This window comes from Orcinus orca, chromosome 10 (genome assembly GCF_937001465.1).
Source record: "Orcinus orca chromosome 10, mOrcOrc1.1, whole genome shotgun sequence".
Taxonomy (NCBI): Eukaryota; Metazoa; Chordata; class Mammalia; order Artiodactyla; family Delphinidae; genus Orcinus; species Orcinus orca.
The window spans coordinates 50,880,113-50,898,635 of NC_064568.1; the positions used below are offsets into that span (position 1 = coordinate 50,880,113).

Below are 18,523 nucleotides of genomic sequence, written 5' to 3' on the forward strand. Positions count from 1 at the left end.
AAGTGGTGACCACCAGACCTCTACAATGTAAAGTCTGTGTTATCCTTTACAGCAAGCAAGCTGTCAAGAACACATAAAACTTGCATTTTAAAAATGTGGTTGCTTACTGACCGGCATGGTTCTCGGCGCTGGAGTTGGAGCCATTGGCGTGTGTCCCCCTGCGGGAGAGGACTGATACGCAGGTGTAGGAATTGAAGGAGCACTAGGTTCTCTGGCAATGCTTTGTTGCAAGTCCCTTATTAAAGACAGAAGTGTTAGAAATTAACACAATTTTGAAAACCAACACATACAAAATACCAGATCTTTTTCTTACTTTCTTTTCTTCACGTATGAAACACAGAAAATATACTCAAAACAATGATGGTATTTTAAAATATACTACATTTCTGTTCTTGACTAGAACTAACTGAAATCTTCTTTCTTCCTACTATTGAATAAAATAAAGTTAGTTCTTATTCTGTTTCTGAAGACCAGGGAAAAAGGTAAACTTTTTCAGAGATCATAGTTAGAGCCAGACTAAGGAACATGTCAAACTGAGCAAGTGAGCCTAAGAAACTGCCCTCTCTCTAACAGGAGGTCATCCCCTAGATGAGAAACTCGTAACATAATAATCTAATAATTATCAGAAAACTACAACTGTACATAGTTACCTAGCTAATATTTTAATCGCTGTATTGTATCAGTGTTTACAAAAAACAACAACCTATTCGAAACCACTGAGCAAATTTCTTGATGAAAACTTTAAAACCATTGTGCAAATTTCTTGATGAAAGCTTTCTGAAAGATATTCGAAATGTGGCACCGAGATAAGTTTATGTTAAAAGATACCTCATAATCTATTATTAAGGTAAATTCATTAAACATAGAGGTTGAAAGGACTATTAAAATACAGTATTAAAAATTTTGTTAATATTTTAAAGTCTCCTCTAACAGTAAATTGGAATCTCACTAAACAAAACCCTAAAGTAAAATACACTCTATGAAATACTTGGTATTGATCAACTTCTCACTGTGCTGATTCACAAGCACAGAGCAGTAAACATGACGTGTCGTAAAATGTCTGCAACAGGACCTACTGTCTTGATGTAACAATTAACAGCAACTCCAAGTCCCCCAGACCACACTTTCACTGTCAAAAACAATCCCAGTTGTAAGATAAATTAGACACTCCACATAGAAAGAAAACTTACACACATTCATCAAGAAATCAAAACTACTTCATAATGTTTGTAAATCTGTAATAAATGCTTACAATATAAACTGTAAGTTTTTAGTCAATATTAAAATTTGAAAAAGGTCAAACTTTGAAACATCTAATATATATGTGTGTATATATATAACTCACATATAATAAATATAACAATTATATTTAATATTTTACTTATTTATTATAATTATCTTCACAACTATTTAATTAGATTTTGAGTACATTTAATCATAAACACAGTATCTAGCCTGTATAATTATAATATATTATAAAGCACATAAGACATAATATTTTTTCCTTTGATAGACTCCAGAGATGGTTGCAGTAAATAACACATTTATAGGACAAATGAGAATTTCCTAGCCACTTACTAATTATATAAATCAAAGCTATTAAATCACAGAGCCATTTCTGTTTGTTTCACAAACTGGGCTTCTCTGCAAGATTGAGTCTGAACAAAGGGTTCTATGGCTAAAAAAAAAAAGGCCAGGGGTACAGATAAAATGTCAAAAATAAAGTTAGACTAGTTGGTGGTACTATAAAAAACATGAAATCCCTATAATTATTTAGATTAATTTAATATAATTTTCTGAAAAGGTAATATATTCACTTGATTCAAAAACTAAAAAGTGACAGGCCACTCGCTATCTACAAATTCTCATTCCACCATTCACTACCACAAACAGACAGCCACTATTTTTTATTTCTTATGAACCTGACCAGAGCTTCCTTATCAGAAATAAACCAATTCAAATGTGTTGTGTTTTTTTTGTGGTACGCAGGCCTCTCACTGTTGTGGCCTCTCCCGTTGCAGAGCACAGGCTCCAGACGCGCAGGCTCCGGACGTGCAGGCTCAGCGGCCATGGCTCATGGGCCCAGCCGCTCTGCGGCATGTGGGATCTTCCCAGACTGGGGCACGAACCCGCGTCCCCTGCATCGGCAGGCGGACTCTCAACCACTGCGCCACCAGGGAAGCCCGGTATTTTTATCTTCTCCGTTTTTACATAAGAAGCATACTTTACACTGTCTATAACCTTATTTTTTTTTTTACCATTAATTATTTATCTCAGAGATTTTTCTACATGGGTAAATAGAAAACATTCTTTTTTTTTTTTTTTAAATAGCTGCATAGTATTTCACTGCACAGATGTAGCTTTATTTCACCAGCCCAACCAGGGATCAAACTCGTGCCCCCTGCAGTGGAAGCGCGGAGTCTTAACCACTGGAGCACCAGGGAAATCCCTGAAAAATGTTATTTCAGAGTAATTTTAATTCATATTTATTTTATATTGAGCGAAGGTAGGTATTTTTTCATATGCTTAAGAACCACTCATATTTCATCTGCAGAATTTCTGTTCACATCCTTTCCCAATTTTTCTACTGAGTTTTTTCCTCCTCATTAGTATCTAGGAGTTCTTTATAAATTACGTATATTTGCCTTTTGCCCATGAATAAGTTTCAAATATTTTTCCCCAGTTTATTACATTTTGACTCTTATCATGTTATGATGAACTTTTTTTTTTTTTATGGCTTCTGGGTTTGAAGTCAGAATTACAAAGACCCTTCCTATTTCAGCTTTACTAAGAAATTCTCTCATATTCTCTCTTCATTTCATTTTATACATTTCAATTATGATCCTTTTGGAACTTATTCTGATGTAAAAATAACTTGTTTTCTAAATGGCTAAGCACATGTTTCTAACTTCTTCTTACTGATTTAGGATTTTTTCTTTCACTAAATTCACATATGTATTTGAATCTACTCCTATCTTCTATTCTGTCTTTGGTCTAATCACGTGCCAGTATCACTGTGTTTTAGAGACACTATTACATATTTTAGTGTCTGGCAAATTAGTTTCCCCTTACTGTTGTTATTATTCAGTTTTCCTGGCTAATCTTGTTTAACTGTTTTTCTACTTGAGCTTTAGGATCAACTTGTCTAGTTTTACATGAAAATCTGTTGATTCCTTTTTTAATCAAAGTTATGTTGAGGGACTTCCCTGGTGGTCCAGTGGTAAAGAATCCGCCTTCCAATGCAGGGGACGCGGGTTTGATCCCTGGTCAGGGAACTAACATCCCACATGCCACGGGGCAACTAAGCCCGCGCGCCACAACTACTGAGCTTGCGTGCCTCAACAAGAGAGCCTGCATGCCGCAAACTACAGAGCCCATGTGCCACAACGACAGACCCCACGTGTCCTGGAGCCCCCACACCACAACTACAGAGCCCATGCGCCCTAGAGCCCGAGTACCACAACTAGAGAGAAGCCCAAGTACTGCAACAAAAAGACCACGTGCTGCAACGAAAGATCCCGCATGCCGCAACTAAGACCTGATGCAGCCAAAACAGTTAAAAAGAAAATAAATAAATGAATATTTTAAAAAATTATGTTGAGGGCTTCCCTGGTGGCGCAGTGGTTGAGAATCCGCCTGCCGATGCAGGGGACGTGGGTTCATGCCCCGGTCCAGGAGGATCCCACATGCCGCGGAGCGGCTGGGCCCCGTCAGCCATGCCGCTGAGCCTGCGCGTCCGAAGCCTGTGCTCCGCAGTGGGGGAGGCCACAACAGTGAGAGGCCCGCGTACCACAAAAAAAAAAAAAAAAAAATTATGTTGAATACATAAGCTTCTTTAGAACTGACATCTTCATGAAGCTGTCTCATCCTATCTAAGGACATGATACGTCTTTCAGCTTGCTCAAGTCCTCTTTTGTGTCCTTGAATAGTGTTTCAAAGTTTTCTTCATACCGGTCTAATAAATGACAGATTTATTCCTATGTATTTTATCTTCCTTATTGCTATTTTAAGTGAAGTCTTTTCCTCCATTATATCTTCTATGTGTTTATTTGTATGAAGGCTATTGATTTATTTTTAAATATTTATTTATTTATTTATTTATTTGGCTGCACTGTGGGACCTTTCTTTAGTTGCTGCATGTGGGATTCAGCTCCCTGACCAGGGATCGAACCCAGGCCCCCTGCATTGCAAGTGCGGAGTCTTAGTCACTGGACCACCAGGGAAGTCCCAAGGCTATTGCTTTCTACAAATTATTTTTATAATCACCTATCTTCAGTAACAATTCCTTTATTATTTGCAGTTTGAGGGTTGATTCTTTTGGGTTTTCAAGATGTGTAATCATAAAGTCTGTAAGTAGTGATAATTTTACCTCCTCCTTTCCAATTTTTCTATCTCTAATTTCTTTTTCTTTTCTAATGGTGTAGTCTGGTACTGCCAATATAATATTAAATAATAGCATTGATAATGGGCATTTGTCTTTTGGGGAAATGTTTATAGCATTTCTCCATTAACCATGAAGCTGAGTTTTGTGCAGATATAAACAGATAAATAGATCTATTGTATATATACACACATACACATATATTTTCATGTTAAGGAAGTCAATTAATTCCTATTTTGAGTACCAGAATAGTTATTTTCTCATGCTTTTTCCTCATCTATGAAGAGAATCTTTTTCTCCTTAGATGTAAAAATACTGAACCAATCACTGCATTACTGGAATAACCACCCACTCCCCCTTGGTCATGCTTCTTTATTAATATACTGAAGAATATCAATGGCAAGTATTTTACTTAGAAATTTCGCATCCATATTCATAAATGAAACTGGTCTGAAGACTTCTGTTTTAATCTTTGTCAGATTCACTTATCAGTAAAACTAACTTGGAGGGTTTTTTTTAAAACCTCTAGAACCATTTAAAAAGCATTCTAGGGCTTCCCTGGTGGCGCAGTGGTTAAGAATCCGCCTGCTAATGCAGGGGACACGGGTTCAAGCCCTGGTCCGGGAAGATCCCACATGCCGCGGGGCAGCTAAGCCCGTAAGCCACAACTACTGAGCCCACACACCACAACTACTGAAGCCCGCGTGCCTAGAGCCTGTGCTCCGCAACAAGAGAAGCCACCACAATGAGAAGCCCGCATGCAGCAACAAAGACCCAATGCAACCAAAAATAAATAAATTAATTTAAAAAAAAAATTCTAATTATTTGCTTTTTAAAGGTTTAGTAGAAAAACTGAAAACAACTGGTCCTGCTCTTTCTTGGGGGGTGGAAGAAAGTAGCTCTTAACTTCGTCCACTTCTTCAATGGGAAACTGTTTAAACATGGACAGAGACAAGAATAATGGTCAGGTCATATGAAGGGCTCAAGAAAGGCTCATGAGTATAATAGTCTCTGGGTCCTTTACATTCATTACTAATTGAGCACATGGCTCTGTATACACCTGAAGGACAGGTTGACTGGATATAAAATCTTTGCCTCACATTTGCTTCGAGTTCCAACAAGCAATCATTCCACTCTCTTCTAGCATGCAGTGCTGCCAGCCTGAATTTTTTTCACCTTTTTATAAACTTACCTGATCTTTTTGCCTGACTGCCTTAATAGGATCCTACCATTATCTTTTAAGACTAATAATTTATATGCTGGGGTGTTGACAGTTCTTGTTCATTTCTCCTGACCATATTATATACCCTTTCAACAAGCCTTATTTTAGGAAAATGTTCTTGAGTAATATCATTAAATATTTGTTCTGTTCACTGTTTTGGTTTTTATTCTTTGAAGGGAATTCAATTTTACATATATTGGATCTCCTCTGCCCACTTTCTCTAATCCTTTTTAATCCTTTCCTTACTTTGGTTTCATTTTCTTTGATTTCTTCTTTTCTACTTTGTGCTCCTGTGTTTTCTTCATCGTCTATCCTCCGTTTTGCTCCTTCCCATTTCATCTTATACCTGTGATGGCTTTGTTCTTCTCTTCCACTTGTTTCCTGAATCCCGACACCTCACGTTTTAGTGCCTCCTGTTTTCTTACCATTTTCCTTGAGTTCTGGCACTTGTTTGTGGTGATCCTTAATGATTGTTTCCTAGCCCTTTTTTTTTTTTTTAATTCATGGTAAATTTTTTATCTGTTCTGTGACGACATTATTCTGGTGAATGTTCTTCATCTATTAAGTTTAGTAAAATTTTGTTCTGTTTCTCACCTCAATGAATATAGTATATTTGTATCGATGCTGTGTCAACTCTCTATTCATTACTCCACATGGAATGAGTCCTATGTTACTCGCCCAGCTTTCCCAGTAGGCCCCTGCAGAAAGTGACTTTGCTGACATTTTCTGAGCTATAAACCCTCTCTCCCTCATGTTCTATGCCTCTAGCTTCATGTAAGGAATCTATTTGCCACTTCAAAGTAAACTGCTTATGTTTATTGGCATTTCCTAAGATCTGTTACCCTGAGCTATTCTATCACTTCTGTGACATCACTGTTCTTCCTACATCTAGAGTTTCCACTCCTTTTCACCCTTTTGTTCTCAGATCATGCAGTTGTTTCCTTGCTGCTTTGTAAAACACCATGGAGGGGACTTCCCTGGTGGTGCAGTGGTTAAGAATCCACCTGCCAATGCAGGGGACACGGGTTTGATTCCTGATCCGGAAAGATCCCATATGCCACGGAGCAACTAAGCCCGTGCACCACAACTACTGAGCCTGCGCTCTAGAGCCTGCAAGCCACAACTACTGAGCCCACATGCCACAACTACTTAAGCCCGCATGCCAAGAACCCATGCTCCACAACAAGAGAAGCCACTGCTCGCCACAACTAGAAAAAGCCCACGTGCGGCAACAAAGACCCAACACAGCCAAGAATAAAAAATAAATAAATATATAAAAAAGCAAATAGACAAACAAACACCATGGAGGAAAGGAAAGAAACTGCCAAATCACACTGCCAACTCACCACAAAAGTCTCCACATATGATTTTTTTAAAAGAGGTAGCAAGAATATTTTTTTTTAAAGAAAAATACTTCAAAAGTACAATTTAATACACAAAATAAACTTACTTTAAGAGTTCATCCCTCTCTGTCTTCCGTGCAAACACTATATCACTGCATTTGTTCTGGAACCTGATGAGTATTTCAGTCAGCTCATTGTAAAACTACAAGTAAAGAACAAACACAAGTGATAAACCAGAACAATTTTTAATCTAAGAGGAACACAATCTAAAGCTCCTTTGTCAATAACAGTTAAAGCTAAAGAGCTAAAATCCTATGCATGAGAGACAGTCATACCACTTAAGTCCAGTAACTTAATATTAAATATGACCTAAGATTCCCTAAGAAAATAAAAATAATAAAATCATCGTTAGAAAGCACTGCCACCAAAAATTAAGTGGCAACAAGTTAAAAGTTTCATGATCGTAAACAAGTTCCCAATTCCTAGAGAAAAGTCAACTTCTTAATAAACACTCTAAACCTATTTAAGTGGAAGTATTAGATCTGCACATTCACTTCAGAAATGCAGGCATCATTTCAGAAACCCTCAGAAGAATTTGCAAAGGCACTCTGGTGAGTTTTCTCAGCTTATCTATTTCAACAAAGCATTTTAAACCGAATTAAAATGGCATTTTACTATCCTCTCTCTTTGGAAGGCTTTGGCAGTATTTCTATGCTCTCTTCAGAGGGTTTTACATTATATCTACCGTATTTGCATCAAGATAACTTTATTAAGTGATCATTATGGAGTTAAAGGTACCAAAAGGAATTATGTATTTGAAAAACTTAAAAATCACTTGTTCCCTCAAAAGCAAAGTAATTGGTAAAAACAAATATAAGCATTTCCCTAAAATATCTAAAGGAAAGGCAAGAAAATACTTAAACATATTTAGTAAGCACTCTGAGTCATAAGCAGATCACAAATCTATCATAATCCACACCACCAGCACAGAATATAAAAGCCATACACACCCCCTTCCCCACCACATATCGGTTTTCACTACTACTCCTCTTCCCTCATAATTCACTCAGACTGGCCAACTTTCTACCCCCCAACAAAGTGTCACTGATCTTTTGACCTCTCTGTGCTAATTCCTGCTACCTGAAAGGAATGCCTACACATCCTCTTTCTGCCTGGTGAAATATAAAATTCATTCTGCAAAGTTCCCATGAAATACTCCCACCTTCATCAAGCTTTCTCCCATTTATACCAAAGCTCTCAGGAGCCAAAGTCATTAAAGCTAAGAAATTCAAGACAGAATGATTTGGTCCAACTGGAAATACCAATTAACTTCCCAAACTGTATCCTCACATCCACACTGGTTAGTTAGCTCTTGTTTCTTTTGTGCTTCATACCTTTGTGCCCTCCTTCAAATTAGCTACAAGTTCAACAAAGTTGTCATACGCAGTGGCTAAATTCTTCAAAACTTCTTCTCTTAAATTAGCTTCATTGTTAGACTGTTTCATTTTTGAAAATTCCTGGTGTGAGACCTTATTAAAAGAAAGATTTATGCAGTTACACTTATTTATCAAGTTACTATAGCTCATAACATTTGTACTGATACTTCCCCAACTATGAAAATCATATATGATTTCCTGCAGCTATTACGAGATATTTACCTAGTTATTACTAGATATTTACCTAATATATTCCTTTTGGAGTAACACAGTACTTTACAGCTTTCCTTAAGTAAAAAATACCACAAATTCAGTGGGCATGAAAATATAACCAATAACGTTTACAGATTTCTATTAATATGTAACATTTGCAAAAAACACAATCCTAATTGGATACAGATTTAGTCCAGGTTTATCCTTCCTGTAATTTTTTTAATAAAAATCTTATTAAACTTTACCTGAATATTTTTAAGAAGTTCTTCTTGTTTCTTTAGAGATTCTTGGACTTTAGTTGTAAGACCCCCATAGATTCGATCCAGTTCAGTAACAGAAATAGCTTCTTCATTTATCACACCATCTTGAGCCAGAGCAGTCAAAAATTTGCTCGTCATGTCAAAATTCACTGATTTCAGGTCATTCTCCAGCCCCTCTCTTTCCTTCTTTACTTCATCAAGATTTGTCAGTAAGGATTTTAAGACATTTACAACCTAAACAATTTAAGAAACTTAGTTTAACTGCCCAAAAAACAGAAGCCAATTTCAAGAAAGGAATTATATACAAAGGTTCACCAGGGTCAGGGAGAGACGATCTCTCAGAGAGCCAAGTATAAATTGTACATCAGGTTTATTTAGATACAGACATTGCTGTACCTTTAGTGGATTCAGATTGCAATAGCAGCAGCAATAATGATAACAGATCTACTGAACATCTATTATGTGCCAGGCACTGTCCTAAATACTTTACAAATATAATTTAATGTATTCCTTACAATACCCTATAGGGTATATATTTATTACCTCTATTCCACAGATGGAGAAATTGCGTCCCAGAAAAATTAAGTTAACATGCCTAAGGTTACACAGCTACTAAAAGGAGCAGAGGTGAAATCTGAGACCTAAGCCTGCCTAACTCCAAACCAATCTCTTAACCTTGCTACACTACACTGCATCCTTGTCACGACGTAGAGGAAAGTATATATATATATTTTTAAATATTTATTTAATTTTATTTATTTATTTATTTTTTGGCTGCGTCGGGTCTTAGTTGCAGCATGTGGGATCTTCACTGCAGCACACAGGATTCTCTCTAGTTGTGGCGTGTGGGTTTTCTCTCTCTAGTTGTGGCAGGTGGGCTCCAGAGTGAGTGGGCTCTGTAGTTTGCAGCACACGGGCGCTCTAGTTGAAGCGCGCGGGCTTAGTTGCCCCGCAGCATGTGGGATCTTAGTTCCCTGACCAGGGATTGAACCCATGTCCTCTGCATTGGAAGGCGGATTCTTTACCACTGGACTACTAGGGAAGTCCCCAGAAGGTATGTTTTTGTCAAGTAAAGAGATACCCTATTTTGCCGACCTAGCGAGACTGAGAGAGAGAGAGACATGGAGACAGAAACAGAGATACGGATATACACGGAGAGAGCACTCGAGAGAGACAGACAGACAGAAAGCTATAAGCTGTATGTTTCTTTTATATCCTGGGAGAGAAAGAGCGGGCGGGTTCTGTATCTCTCTTCGCATCATGAGTTCTGCCTCTTACTCGGTCCAGGCAGTCTCTAACACCCACGTGATTCATAAACACCCCGTTGTAGTAACAGTGTTAGAGTGTTCAAGCGCCCTCTAAGGCCACACATGAGCTGCCCCCTTTCACTCACATCTCTTCACACTTCTCCTAGGACCAGAAGGGAGAACAGCAACCCCAAGCCCTCTATTCTGCTTGCCCCAGGGATGCTTATAGAAAGAAAGTGGGGAAAGACAAAGGAAGAAGGGGCCGTCCATGAACCCCATCTACACCTCTGTCTGTCTTCTTACCAGCAGCACTTCCAGCTCCAAAGGATCTGCTCACCTACTGCCTGTTTCTAAGAAGCTCTGTCCGGCTCTTCAGTCCACGGCCTTAGTTAGCTCCCTGACAAAAGGGTCCAGAGCGACCTTCCCATGTGAAAACCAAAGCCCTGAGGAAAAGTCTCAAGTTTCTTCTACATTTTGGCCTCTGTTACCACCGTATCTCCTAAGTGTCCTTCCTATCTTAAATTCACTCTCTTAACATGCAGAGCAGTGCAAAGAAATGGTCTTAGAGGTCCAAGAAGCATCAAACCACAGACACTCTTAAAAGGAAGGAAGAGGAGAAAGAATCATACCTGGATGGACATGGCAAAGTCTATTAAAGGGATCTAGTAGAATTTGATGTTAGACAAAGTGGAGCAAAGTCTTGCTTCCAAATGACTTCCAGGACATATTGTTAAATGAAAAAAGGTACAAAAGCGTTATGTACGTTATGTCGCATTTTGAGTGAGAAGGGAAATCAGAATATAAAGCTATACACACACATAATATGATATGTATCTGTGTGCATATGTATTTTTCACAAAAATAAAAGCACTAAGCACAAACCAAAAACTAATGAATATTGTTACTTACATAGAGCAGATGGGAAGAAGGTAGAAAGAAAAGGGGTAAGATTTCCCTGCATGAACCTTTTGAATCATGAACATTCTTTTACACATCCAAAACACAAAATTAAATCAAATCGTGAATACAGAAACAAATGAAACTAGTTGTCTAGCAAAGTGAAATATGACGACATAGAAAAAAATACTTCAACTCTGACTACACTCCCTTAGTGAATATAATGGGCTTAGTTACTGTGTAACCAAGGGCAGTTTACCTGGAAAACTCAATTTTCTCATCTGCAAAACAAGAATAATAATAGTACCTATATGTCAGGACTGTTGTAAAGACTGAAATAATCCATATAAAGTGCTCAATGTAATTTCTAACATAGGCTAAGTGTTCAGTCAGTAGTAGCCATTATCATTAACTGTTAGTTAGGTTTCATAGTTTAACTCTATACTTCATGTGCATTGTGGACTAAAGAGGCTTAGGCATCTGAGCACTCAGACAAGAACAGAGTAACAACAAGGAACAGACCAAGAATTAAGTATCCCTTATTTTGCTGAATTATAACTATTTCTGTAACTATGTGACACATTTTGTATTGGGGGTATTTAACAGCATATAAATTTGAAAAGGCTGCAATAGTTTTATCTGTTGGCATATTTAAACTGATAACGGAAACTCAACCATGACTATGACCCTATGTGAAGGTTGCTTGGCTATTAGAGAATAAGAAAGGTCATTTTCCTCTATATATAAGTTATGTCTAACGAAAGTTAGAAAATGTTTAAGTAGCCAAGTGAAATAAAGCTGGGGGAGAAATAGGAATATGCAGAACTGGTCTTAAAAAATAGTCTAGTAAACAAAGCTGAAAGTCAGGAACACTATTATCTTGAAATAGATGACTGTCTCTTACAGTATAAAAACGAAGATCCTCTAAGTACCTAAAACCAGATGCCCAAACAGAACAAAGACAAATAACTAGTTAGTTGGCCTGTTCATAATGAAAGAAAAAAACAGTCCTACCTGTTATGCTTGGACCTCTTAATAAAACATGTACTTTGTATCACTTTAATAATCAGCAATTCAAATGCTTGAGTTTTTCTCATAAAAACTCTGGCTAATGTGTCACCAACTACGATGACAACTATCTGAAATAGCTTTAATAAACACATGATGTTTGCCCTTTCTGATAAAGGCACATGATGAATGAATATTTAGAACACTGAAAATTGTTGATTACCTCTATGCAGAAAATCTAGTTTCAGTAAAATAACTTCATATTGACTATAAAAGTTTTCTTCCCCTATGTAATACCACTGTGAATTAACAAAGCAGCTATTACTGAATAAAATAACATATCAGTACATGCTCATTCTGATTTTGCTTAGCAAGAACCATTTTTGCTTTTCTATAGAAAGCAGGAGAATAAAAGGACAAAAGCCCTGTAAGTTCTGAGTCATGCATGTGACACTAAAAAGAAAAAACGAGGATACTAAACAGATGTTTTTTTCTAAAATAAAAAGGGGCCAGAAAGTGTTGCTGCTCTATGGGTCTGCAGGCTCTGTTCTTCACAAGTTAATCTTCTAACCACCTTCCTTTTCTCCCCCACGTCCTCAAAGCATCTAACTGACAGTCACTGTTCCCTCAGGCACCCCTGCCTTGAGACGCAGGCTCTGTGCCCATCCACCAGCGCCGTCTTCTCTTCACTTCCGGGGCTGCTTCCACAGAACCTCAGAAACCGCTCTGGACACACCCACTCACTCAATCTTCTCGGATCCTACACATGTCCACGTTCCTGCCTGTCTACTGTTCTCATAAAGTGCCAATTTCTTAAGCCTCCTAAGCTTAAGGAGCTCCAAATGCTGAAACATAACTACTTCGTCACCTAAATTCTCACAGTATAGTTGCGACACTTTTCAATTTCTACCCTGTATTACAGTAATCCTTGTATACGTCTCATCTTCCACACTGGATCGTGAATTGAAAGTAAAGGCTGGTTATTATGTGCATCTAGCATAGTGCCTTACACAGTAGCTATCCATTAAGTCTTGGCTGAGTAAATACATGAAATGTTTCTGAGCAAAGACAAATAAGGAATGACAGTGATAACTTCTGAGAACTACTATTCCAGGAAATTCACCTTTTTCAAGAAGTTTTCAGCGCTATCTCTTGCCCTTTGGCTTATTTTCCTGTGTGCTTCGGGTCTCCTCTTATCCTCCTACACAACTTCACAGTGTTCAGCCCACACTCCCCTTTTGGGAGTTAGCGAATCACACGCCCCACTACTGATTTTCTCCTTCCTGTCACCAGTAGAAATGTCATGATGACGTTATCCATTTATTAGATTAACAAGCACACCTTGACAACTTTCCCTTCAGAGGTACTCCCAGTGGAATATGGTGGAAGGTGGTATAGAATGATGTAAGAAACAAAGAATCTGTGGTCAGAAGAGTACCTGGCCAATCCAGTCCTTCCACTTCAAGGAGGTTCCTATACTTCCAAGCCTCTCCCTTTTATAAAATTTGAATTAAACCTGTGAACATATGAGGTACCTAGAATATAGTACCCAGTTCATAGGAGGCATTCAATAAATGGAAATTATTACTACAGTACAGTAGTATTATTAATATAATTACTTTTTACACGGTGTATATATCGTGCTACTCTAAAAACCACCACCTCAATGTACATCAGCATTTTTAAAAAGATGCCAGTAAGAAAAAAAATTGGTAATTCATTGTATATAATGACTTGAACATAGTTTTCATAAGCAAATGATCACCCACATCAAAATGCATGTCCTCACCTCGCTGCCCTGCATGGTCTTCGCTGGGTTAGCAGACGGGATGGCAGCATTCAGCTCCAGCTCCGGCTTACACAGAAGTGCAATGGTGTCCCGGTGAGCCTGGTAACGCTCTTTCACCTGTCCATCTGCTTGCACAGCTTTATCCAAAACAGTTCTGAAGTTGCTTCCCTCTGTGGAGGGAAAAAAAAAAAAAAAAAATGTTACCAGAGCACAGTACTGCTTTTAACAGTAATGTATATGAGCTGGTTGTACTTTTAATTCTGTTCTCCAACTTTACTTGTTTCCCCCTTCGATAAGTCCCAATTCACTAGATAACAGAAACTGACCTCCTATTAGTCTTTGCATTTTCGGTTTTGGAAAAATGACAAAATCAATTATAAAGCAAAAGCACAGTTATACCTTAAAATACATTTGCGGTTACTGTCCACCAAATAAAAGCCAATCGACATTAGTCTAATCTTTTCCTACAACTCGTGAATATAGAAAGATAACATTTACTCCAAAAATTGTTACAACTTATTTCAAAAGTATTCCTCTCTCAAAGGATCACTCCTTAAATCTGACTTAAAAGAAAGGCGGATATATTTTTAGAAAAATCTCAATAGTATTAATTGCTTTTACAGAGAAATAAAACAAGTCTAGACATCATTTATCTTAACAAGCACAAAATCTTAATATTCAAAGTCTTAAAAATAACAATTTGGGGCTTCTCTGGTGGCGCAGTGGTTGAGAGTCCGCCTGCCGATGCAGGGGACGTGGGTTCGTGCCCCAGTCCGGGAGGATCCCACATGCCGCAGAGCGGCTGGGCCCGTGAGCCATGGCCGCTGAGCCTGCGCATCTGGAGCCTGTGCTCCGCAGCGGGAGAGGCCACAACGGTGAGAGGCCCGCGTACCGCAAAAAAAAAATAAAAAATTAGTAACAATTTGGTTTCAGGTTAACTGTTAAAACTCATCTTTTACTACCCACTACTAAGTGAAATGAAATTACAAAACCATATATATAATATAATATCATTTATGTTTTTAAAATACGCATAGAGCTTGGAATAGGAAAAGAGTATTACAGGATCATTTTAATTTTTACTTTCTTAAGAATTCGAACTTCTCATAATGAACGTCGATTACCTTTGTTATTTTTTGTCTTACACGGAACTGAAGAAAAACACCTAGATTTTCATAATAGCAGTTTCAATAAAAACACGTTTACATCAGAGTCAATCAAGCAAAAAACGTAGATCCAAACTGAGAACTTACTCAAGTCAAAGTCATTTATGCACATTCTTACCTGCTCTTAAGGGCTTATAGAGTTCATTGGATGGCGTCCTTTGCCAGCGTTCCTTGAATTTTGCTCTTAAATCATTGTCAGTTGTTTCTTCTTCATCCAACAGTCTTAATGACTTTTAAAAAGAAGGTAAAGCAACAATGAAATATTTCTGGTGTAAAAAATTTAAAACAGTTTTTAAATGATCATACTCAATACAGGTGAGAATTAGTGAGCTCCTACAGTACTGGTTAGAATATAAATTAGTACAATAATCTCTGCTGCAGAAACCCAAGTTATATTTAACAAAAAATCTTGTAAAAATTTAAGACTAGGTTAGCCATTACCTTACTCAGTAAAATTAAGAAGACTAAGAGATTATGCACATCCATGTACCAAGACTACTTTGAACAAAGATGTTTTTAAGATGAAAACAAATAGAAAGCCTTTAGACCACTGAAGCCATAAACAAAACAGAGAAAACTGATTAATTCATGAAAATAAAAGATTTAGACTTCACTCCCAATACAACAAACTGAAAATTAACATATAAAAAAATGCCTTTCTAATGCACAGCTGAGAGGACAGGATAGTAGAGCGCCTGAAACACAAGTGCTAATCCACCAATGGACACAAGTGCTAGAGTCAATGGTATCTGCTAATTCCTGATAGCTTAGAGCAGAGGTCTGCAAACTTTTGTGTCAAACATTAGGGTAAATATTTTAGGCTCTATGGACTATAGTTTCTGTCAAATATTCTTCTCCTTTTTTTTTTTTTACAATTCTCTAGAAGTGGTAAAAATCATCCTTAACTAGTGAACCATATAAAAACGCCACAAGGTAGAACTGGCCTACTGTCCATAGTTCACCTCCTACACATTCTCTAATGGCTTAGAGTGTGAATTTAACAGAACATGAATAGGAGACAAGAAACACAGGTGGAGTTAATAAGAGGAGGTTAGATCAAGGGCACGATCTTCCCTCAAACTGGGTCACTTCCAAATGGGTGACACTCGGTGGACAAATTTTTAAAAAGGAAAACTGCCCAAGAGAAGGGAACTTAGAACTGAAAATCATAAAACCTGTGTGACACAAAGTCCTAAGATGAATTTCAGAGTAAAAGATTAACCACAAAGAAAAAAAAAGAAAGAAAAAACCCTCCAAATTAACAGTCTTAAAATACAGGAACACACCAAAACAAAACCAAAACAAAACAAAAAACACTGAAATAAGAAGAACAAACCACAATTAGCAAAAAATCAGCAAAAATAACAAATCATGAAACCAAACCACAAAGACCACAGTTACTAAGATGATAAAATAAAGAAAATAAAATAAATATATTTACTACGTTTAGAATAAGAGATAAAAGTATGACAGGAGAAAGAGAATGAGAAGAATTGAAAAAGAACCAAATAAAATTTCTGGAAATGAAAAAGTTAGGAAGTTAATGGATAGTTAAAAACTGCTGAGATATAACTGAAGAGAACAAGTGAACTGTAAGACTGACCAGAAGAAATCACACAAGATGAAGCACAGAGCAACAGAAAATACAAGTGGTTAAAAGACCTGGAAAATAAAGGGAGAAGATTCAACATCAGAGATCCAGAAAGAGATAATAATGAGAATAGGGAAAAAGCAATATTGAAAGAAGTGAAAACTAAGAACTTTCTGGGATGGCTGAAAGACACAACTCCTCAAATTCACTGGATCCAACAGAATATCAAGCAATTTAAATGAAAATAAACCCACACCCAGACACATCATAATGAACTTTAAAGAAGAAAAATAAGTGTACAACTTCCTGGCTGTTAAAAAGAAAAGAAAAAAGAAAGAAATGGAGGAAACTCAATAAAACCAGGAAAACTTAAGGGTGAGGAGGGACAAAAAAAGAAGGAAATCAAACGAGTGAGACAAGTAGAAAATACAAAATATATAGAAGAACATGATTCCAAATATATGAATAATCACAGCTAATATATACGGATTTAACCCTCTACAAACAGAGATGAAGATTGTCAAACTAAAAGAAAAGGAAAAACCTTACTATGCGCCATTTACAAAAGACACAACCATAAGGACACACAAGTTGAAAGTCAAAGACACAAGAAAACTACAGACCAATATCCTTTATGAATATAAATGCAAAATGCTCAACAAAATACTACCAAACCAAATCCAGCAGCACATTAAAAGGATTCTAGGGCTTCCCTGGTGGCGCAGTGGTTGGGAGTCTGCCTGCCAATGCGGGGGACGCAGGTTTGTGCCCCGGTCAGGGAGGATCCCGCGTGCCGTGGAGCGGCTGGGCCTGTGAGCCATGGCCGCTGGGCCTGCGTGTCTGGAGCCTGTGCTCCACAGCGGGAGAGGCCACAGCGGTGAGAGGCCCATGTACCGCAAAAAAAAAAAAAAAAGATTCTACACCATGACAAAGTGGGATATACTAGGAATACAAGGGTGGTTCACATCTAAGAATCAATTAATGTAATACTCTGTATTAGTAAAATGAAGGGGAAAAAACCCATAAAATCATCGAGATACAGAAAAAATATTTGACAAAATCCAACACGCTTTTATGACAAAAACACTCCAAAGGCATGATTCCGTTTATCTGAAATGTCCAGAATAAATAAATCTATAGAAACCGAAATTAGATTTGTGGTTGCCAAAGAGCAAGGGGAAAGGGAGAATGAGGAGTGACTCAACTCCATGAGGAATTAATGGGTACAGGGTTTCTTTTGGGGGTGATGACAATGTTCTGAAATCAGATTGTGTTGGTGCTCACACAATACTGTGAATGTACTAAAAGTCTAAAGAGGTTAAAATGGTGAACTTTTATGTTATGTGAATTTTATCTCAAAAAAAAAAGACACATGTAGTTGTGAGATTAATATAGGTGATTTATTAAAAGAACCAATCAGGCATCTTGGAAATGAAAAATATGGGGGAAAAAACAATAAGGCACAGCTAAACAGCCAATTAATAAGCTGGATGGCTAGCCTGAGACAACCTCCCAGAAAGAACAAGAGCACAAAGAGAAAACGTAATAGAAACTTTAAGAGGTGTGGGACTTCCCTGGTGGCCCAGTGGTTAACTCTCCATGCTCCCAATGCAGGGGGCCTGGGTTCGATCCCTGGTCAGGGAACTAGATCCTGCATGCCACAATGAAGATCTCGCAGGTGGCAACAAAGATCCCGAGTGCTGCAGCTAAGACCCAGTGCAGTCAAATTAATTAATTATTTTTTTTAAAAAAAAGAGAGAGAGATGTGAAGAACTGACCCAGAAGCACCACAATCAATCTAACAGGAATTCATTAGGAGAATGGAGGGAAAAAGAGTAACTGAAGAAACAGAATCCATGAATCTAAGATGGAAAAGGCCCAACAGCTCCCAAGCAAGATAAATGTTTTTTTTTTTTTTTTTTTTTTGCGGTACGCAGGCCTCTCACTGTTGTGGCCTCTCCCGTTGCGGA

General features: G+C 37.7%; 1 protein-coding gene across 3 annotated transcripts in view; it reads right to left on the reverse strand.

Annotated features, from left to right (window-relative positions):
* The window catches only part of PDCD6IP (programmed cell death 6 interacting protein), a 61,114-nt gene that overhangs the window by 5,729 nt on the left and 36,862 nt on the right, over nt 1-18,523 (reverse strand). For all 3 annotated transcript variants that reach the window (XM_033405531.2, XM_004279710.4, XM_033405532.2), the window contains exons 11-16: nt 15,081-15,192; nt 13,797-13,966; nt 8,841-9,089; nt 8,341-8,475; nt 7,054-7,148; nt 112-235 (exon numbers count right to left, since the gene is read on the reverse strand). In XM_033405531.2, coding sequence (XP_033261422.1) covers nt 112-235; nt 7,054-7,148; nt 8,341-8,475; nt 8,841-9,089; nt 13,797-13,966; nt 15,081-15,192 — 885 coding nt within the window. The remainder of the gene's footprint in view (nt 1-111; nt 236-7,053; nt 7,149-8,340; nt 8,476-8,840; nt 9,090-13,796; nt 13,967-15,080; nt 15,193-18,523) is intronic.